The 7,500-nt window shown below is 45.1% G+C and overlaps 1 protein-coding gene across 1 annotated transcript in view; it reads right to left on the reverse strand.

The window, feature by feature from the left end:
- enpp1 (ectonucleotide pyrophosphatase/phosphodiesterase 1) overlaps positions 1 to 7,500 on the reverse strand; it is a 46,759-nt gene that overhangs the window by 35,345 nt on the left and 3,914 nt on the right. Inside the window, 2 exon segments of the mRNA XM_048250888.1 lie at positions 4,300 to 4,422; positions 4,744 to 4,819. Coding sequence (XP_048106845.1) covers positions 4,300 to 4,422; positions 4,744 to 4,819 — 199 coding nt within the window.

Here is a 7,500-nt window from a genome sequence, read left to right on the forward strand (position 1 = left end):
TATTGTCCACAAGAGTGGAAATTTGTCTTTGACTCCACAGGTGGGTTTCTAAAATACAGACACAATAAATAGACAATACATACATACAAATAGACAATACATACAACAAACAAATAACAGTCACCCTTAAAAACAACAATAAATAACACTTTCACAACAGACCGGTATCAAGAAGATGAATATAGATATCTTGCATGGACTATTGTGAATTGAGTAGTGATATTGCACTTGGTATGAATGACTTTTTGTCAAAGTTTTGTTTTTGGTTGCTATTGCAGCTGTGTACCTCCTTCCTGATGGCAATTTCCTGAATTCTGTAAACAGAGGATGCACTGGGTCAGACACAATGTGCTGGGCCTTATGTCTCATGTGTGTAGTATGTATGTCTGCCAATTGTCTCTGGCCTTTACCCACTATTTTACTGCCCAGCTTAACAATTCTGGATAGCTTATTTCTGTTCTTAACCCCCAGGTTTCCAAACCAAGTATACATATCAAATGTCAGCACACTCTCAGACTCCTATCACAAGATCACAAGAGAGCGAGATGTGAAAGGTGAGGGAGTGGGAGGTAGGGGAGGACTGACAGTAAGAGGGGAGTTTTCAAGTGTTGGAGAGAGGGAGAGAGAGAGCGAGAGAGAGAGGGAAAGAGACAGAGAGAGAGAGAGAGAGAGATGACTCCAGAGTTATCCAAGGACAACATTTCCCTATTACAGTAAGCCAACATTCCTGTGGTTAGTGTCATATCTTTAATACCATCCAAAACAAACATAGCTTTGAAGTGATAATACTTGTAAACAGGTCAATACCTGTTTTATGTTCCTGTTAATCTGGAGCTAATACATGCCTTTCACTCTGTGCCTCATGACAGGGAGATTTGAAAAGAGTTTGAGCTTTTAGCTTCTTACAGACTGCATATCACCAGTCCTCCCATAACAATGCTGCCGCCTGCTATCAAACCCAATTAAAAGCTTTACTTTCCGTGCTGCCCTGCTCAGAGCCTCTGCTGCTGCCCACACAATGACCGCTTTGGGCTCACAATGACGCCACTGTCCCCTGGTACGTTTTTGTGATTCAGAATCGGCTCCAAAAATAGGCTACACATGACAGTGCGTTGTCTCATGACGTATAAAGATTGGACCTGTGGTCTAGTGAGCCGGGTCCAAAAGTTCCATTTAATGCATGGAAGAATTATGATCTCACTCGGTTTTTTTTTTGTGAACTTGGGGGGAAAAGGTTCACAAAGCTCCTCTTTATTGTGAACTGGAGCAAGAGAGAGGGTGCAACGTGCTCGGTGCCACCCAGGGCGACTCACGTTCCAACCGCTGACAGTCTGGAGCGCACGACCACCTCCGTCCCGAGAAACGCAAACAGACCGTCAAAGCCCACGCCAAGTTTCCCAGATGCGTCCGTGTACACTACGCACCTTAGAATAACAACCCACACCGTTGGTCTTGACCAAATGGACCCGATGCCAGGGGCACTGGACACGACCACAAGTTATTTTTTTAACATTAAAGTCCAAAAAAATACCGGAGACTTTTTTTAGCGACTTTCACGACTGTTCCACAGCCTCCTCCCATCTGCGCATGCAGTGCGGATGAGTAACGTCTGCTATGTCCTCAGCCTAGTGAGTAGTACATCAGACATCTTTGTGTCTCTGACTGAAGCCTTTGCATAATCTCTCTCTCTCTCTCTCTCTCTCTCTCTCTCTCTGTGTGTGTGTGTGTGTGTGTGTGTGTTTGTGTGTGTGTATGTCTGAGGGTGGGGGAAGCAGGCAGGGGCCAGTCACAGACACAAATCAGCGCTGAGTCAGTCTCGGTGGCACCGCTTATGTGTGTGAGAGTGGGCAGTGAGCCTGGACGTATGTGTGTGTGTGTGTGTGTGTGTGTGTGTGTGTGTGTGCGTGTGCGTGTGAATGACTGAGAGACACTTGAATGAAGCGGAGAGTGTGAGAGTGAGTGGATAATAAGTGGCCTGTCTTCCACCCACAATATTACCATCCTGAGGCAGCCTGGATGGCACCGATAGGAAGTGTGTGTGTGTGTGTGTGTGTGTGTGTGTGTGTGTGAAGCCTGGAGTTCTTGGACACCGACCCCCTGTCTGTCTGTATTCGCAGGATTGCTGTTGCGTGTGTGTGTGTGTGTGTGTGTGTGTGTGTGTGTGTGTGTGTGTGTGTGTGTGTGTGTGTGTGTGTGCGCGCTTGTGCGTGTGAATGAGTGAGAGACACTTGAATGAAGCGGAGAGTGTGAGAGTGAGTGGATAATAAGTGGCCTGTCTTCCACCCACAATATTACCATCCTGAGGCAGCCTGGATGATGAATGCGTGTGAATGAGCATGAGTGTGTGTGTCCACTGCGATTTCCTCCACCAGCACAGTTCTTGCCGACAGTGCAGAAAAGTGGACCCCTCTGTCTGTCTGTATTCGTGTGTATATGTGTGCTGTTGCGTGTGTGTGTGTGTGTGTGTGTGTGTGTGTGTGTGTATGCGCTCTTGCGTGTGTGAAATATGCTCGAGAGCTTTGGCTCCAAAATGAGAGCAGAGAGGAAGAGGGCCATTTTAAGGTGTCTACTGCTTGCAGAAACCATCAGAACACTTCCCTGACCCCACTCAATATACATATTTTCTTAAAGGAAAATTCCGGTATTTAGCACTTTGAGTCCCTTTTCTGGTTTGTTTTTGATGAACTAGAGTGGTGGACACCGAAATTTTGACGATTTGTCCTGTCTCGACTTTTCTGACTCGTTTTGAATCGCCTTTGACTAGAACAGAGTGGCTGCAACAGGCATGCACAAACATGTCCTAAAATAACCCTTAACGTTCGTTTTCAAAACTGTGCAACTCACCGAGTGGTTAGTGGTGTTCGTTGATTATTAAAATCAAATATATCGGCGCAATGTATGATTTCCAGCCGTCTTATTTGCTATTGTGGAACTATTTTTTCAGACACCTCACAACCGCGTATAAACTTCCACTCAATATCAAAGTGCTAAATACCGGAATTTTCCTTTAAGAAATGCTCAACATTAAATACATCAATATTACACATTTGATCATTTAGCAGATGCTTTTTTCCAAAACAACTTACAAATGTCAATTATATGACAAGGGCTATTGTCCTCAGAGCACAATCGCTCAAGGGCACAATGTTGGAACCCACAACTTTTCAGGCTGCTGCATGCTAGCCCAGCTCTTTAGCCACTATGCTACCACCGCCTCTGATACACAACGGAGCCTCATGTCCACTTATGTCCATATGTCACATTCATCTCCACCACTTTTGCATGTTTTCTAAAAGCTTAAGGAAACAGATAAAATGAAGCAATGACTGAAACAGATCTATTCTTTCGCATACCAAAAAGAAATCACAAACCAGGCTTGAACTGAATATCTATTCTACATACATTAAACATACAGTAAATCTACATTAAAGTAAATCTTAACTACATATCAAAGTACACAACCACACTGTGCACTGTACCGAAGCAAATCAGGAATACGGATAAAAATGTGAACTGATACAGTTTCAAATGCCTTTCTATAATCCCATTAGATATCAAACTCAACCCACACACACACACACACACACACACACACACACACACACACACACACATCTGCCCACGTAGGCACACTACCAAACCGCACATACAATCCCAGTCCGAATGGGGCACCACACCCGTTCCAGGCCGTTGCCCTCGGTGGCCGATGAGGCCCCAGTGGGCAGGGGAATTTTCTCCCGGTGGATTTTTAAGATGGTGAGTTCCGATGGCCACAGCAGGGGCCTGCCAGGTCTGCCAAGCCACCCCTGCATTCCGCTCCCATTCATTCCCATGGGCCCCATTTACAGCTTATGGAGTGGGAGTCAGGTTACAGTCACTTGCAGGACTTTCCCTGATTTGTTATGTATGTGCCCTGAGAGAAGTTCTCGCAAGACTATAATCTAAAAAAGGTTACGCACACAGTATTTCCTCGCCCCTGCACACATAACCCCTTCCTAACACTCTCACACACACAAACACATGCACACACACACACACAAACACACACACACATACAGTATACACACACACACGCGTACACACACACAAACACAGATTTTAACAGATTGATATAAGTTAAAAATATATGTAACAACCAACAGCCTGCTTTCCCTCTGTCTAGCCTTCTGGCCACACAGACACACACGATCCCCATGACGCAGCAGCGGCATGCAGGAGAAGCAGCATTGAGCCAGCGACCCATGAGGCATCATGGGAAATGCCTTTGTTTGTAGCGTTGCTATGGAAGAGGTCACTCACGGGGCTCCACGCAGACCTCTTTGTAGTCCAGGCAGCAGTTGCCCTCCTGTTGGCACTGCTGGTCACAGCGGCACGAGCCCGATCCGGACGGAGCGTCACTGCAGCGGTTCTTACAGCTGTTATCTGTGGAGAGGGCACAGGAGATGGAGCCTGTCAGTGTCCTGCCAAGCGCTGCCAACACTGGAGGACATGCTCGGGAAAAGAACTGACAAAGAAAAAAACACTAACTGACACTGAGACTTTAAATGGATGATAAGTGTATCTACAATGGAAGTTATAAGGAATAAAAATCATTTAAAAACACAGAACACTGAAGTTTTACAGGTGTTGGACCATAAAAGTGCATAAGAAGTGAGTGAGACTGTCACAGAACCAAAAGAGATCTGGACGGGCGAAAGGTGAAGTGAAGGTGGAGGAGGAGTACTGCTCTATTTCGAGACTCACGGCTTTTACAGCAGGCAGATGACTTCAAGGCAAAAGCAATCGCAAGGATGGTGCTCAGTGTCAGGAGCAAGAACACCTGCAGAGAGAGAGAGAGAGAGAGAGAGAGAGAAAGAGAGAGTGGGGTAACAACATCAAATCTAAACTGTTGTGGTAACTGTTGTGGTTGGTTGTGCTTCTGCTTTTGTCTAGTCCAGTGTCATTTTTGAACTCGATCTAATCTTACAAACGTCATTACATTTCATGTGAAGATCAACAATGCTGAAGTGCCTACTGCAGCCTTGTTCAGGAGGAATGAGAAGTAAGTTGAAAACAATACCAATTAGATTAATGTAAGATTAATAACACTTGTTTAGATAAGCAGTTTTTGCAGTGTAGGCTCCGTGCGTCTGAAAAACAGTGAGCTGATGGGTGCATGATTTGTGGCCGGGTGCGGCCAACCAGTTATCTCTCCTCAGCGTTGACGGCAGGAGGTCATAACGTAAACAAGGGGAAATGGGCACCAGATGGTATCAGGCATGCTGACAGGAGTAAACGGGTGAACAATGACCTTTCATGGGAGTGCTCTTGGTAGAGTGCTTAAAGCTGTGTTTGGGTCCCTGAAAAAAGGCTTCTAGAACATCATGGGGTTCAGCTGTCTTCTAGAACATCATGGGGTTCAATTGGCTTCCAGAACATCATGGGGTTCAGTTGGCTCTCTTCTTTCGGGAATCGGAACATTTTAATTTTGGAAATGGCATTTTTTCCGGACGTGAGGTTGCATCCCACAGCACAACAACCCGAGCCCAACTTCCTTCTGTTCATTAGGCTTAATTGTATTAATTGTATTCTTAATTGTGTTTGTTGCAGGTGCCATTGTTGCCGGTGGTACAGTAAAAGATCCACAAACCCAAAATAGAGCGGAAGTCAATTTAGGGCCAGACGCATTACCGTAGCAACGCCCGAACGCTCCATGAAACCGTCTATAGTCTATGGGTCCAGCACCCCAGATGAGAGAACACTGCTGATAAGAGGACAATGGTCATAACAGTGTGGGGTATGAAGCCACATCCTTAAGAAGACAGACACGGAGGCAAACCAGGCCATTGTGCTGACTGCTGAGCATGTGCTTGTCTTGTTCCAGTGGTGAATGATTTATGGGAAAAGAGCTTAAGACAGATTGAACAACACCATGTCTCCTCCTGAACCTCAAACCAAAACACGCTGTGTTTTCCCATACCATTGTCTGGGTCTAGATTGGCTGTCCACATTAAAGGAAAATGACTTTTAAGCTACAGAGGGGCCCCTTAATGGGAGGCACATGTGTCCTGCGTTACCCTCATTAGCCAATGAGCACATGTGTCCTGCGTCACGCTCATTAGCCAAAATAGCTGCGTACGGCCGGCCATTTCTCTGTCTAAGAAGTCCACAAATGGAGAAAAGACGGTCATCAACACCAAGACTTTATGAATGCAATTACCTATTCACACATCACAATCAATGTGGATCAACTTACTGTAATGTAAACCATTGCTCTCTATGTCTCTACAGTACAGCATGCCTTCGGTTATCTGCCCTGAGCCCAGACAGAGCACTTCAACACCTGTAGCCTTGTTAGGAAGAAGCCTTCATTAACTAACAAACAGTCATTTAAGTCACTGCATGTAACCTGTCAGGGACATCTGAGAGGGACATCTGTGCAGAGACAAAAACAAGAACCAAACTAGCAACTAAGTCATGTTTGTTTAAATCAGAGCTAAACAGCAAAAGACTTTTCAGAACCCACCTACAGTACACACACTTCCAAGAACTACCCAGTTACTGTGTAAGCAACAAGGAGGGTGGCGGCAGGGCTACTAAAAACAAACGCATCCTCTTCTCACATCGTCTGACTGGAGCTTGTTTGCCAGACTGCTTTCTCTGGTTTCCACTTAAGGTATTGCACGCTCTCAAGTGTAATTCTTTTGAAATACAGTACACCAGGGCATTTGTTATGAACACCAAATCATCCAGCCCTCCCTACAAGGGACTCCTCACAAGCTACTTCCACAAATTAAGTAATTTATCACAGTTACGAAATCCCCAATTTCCTGCCCTATGAAAAGCTGCTATTGTCCACTGTACTCTCAGACTGTATTTTCAGATCTACCAGTCAACCCAATACTTATGTAACTCTACTAAAGTTGGACTAAGATAAATAACTACTGACCATCCCAAGACATGGCGGAGAGTGTGGTTACTTCCTAGATAAATGTTTAGCTTTATATATAATCTATATGAGCCATGGAGGGGCTGTTTTGTGGCTGTTTATGTTCCCACAGTGACAGCTCTCTCCCTTCCTCTCACTCCTCCAAAGCTCCCGCCACCACCAGGTGTTCTCACAGGATCTGGCTGCTGTGTTTCTCAGCATCTGTAACATCTGAAGCCTCACAGGAACTCTTCACTACACACAGTGCTCTCAACAATTATTGCCACTCCTGGTAAAATTGAGTAAAAAGAGGTGTTAAAAATCACCCTTTGGCAATTTATCTTCATATCTTGGTGTCACCATATGTTTTCATTGTGAGATTACTCTAAATAATTTTTTATACCTGGTTTTAGTCAACTTTACCAGGAGTGCCACTAATTTGGAAGGGCACTGTATGGCTCTGAAGCTTAGGTTGCCCCTCTGGGAACCATTTCAGTTCTTTCCAATCAGAGCTTAAAAGGCACTTTGCACACATTAACTCTTAGCTCTCTCACTCCCCTACTGTATGTCACTTATCCGTATCTATAATGACC

The sequence above is a fragment of the Alosa alosa genome, chromosome 8, assembly GCF_017589495.1.
Source record: "Alosa alosa isolate M-15738 ecotype Scorff River chromosome 8, AALO_Geno_1.1, whole genome shotgun sequence".
NCBI classification, from domain to species: domain Eukaryota; kingdom Metazoa; phylum Chordata; class Actinopteri; order Clupeiformes; family Clupeidae; genus Alosa; species Alosa alosa.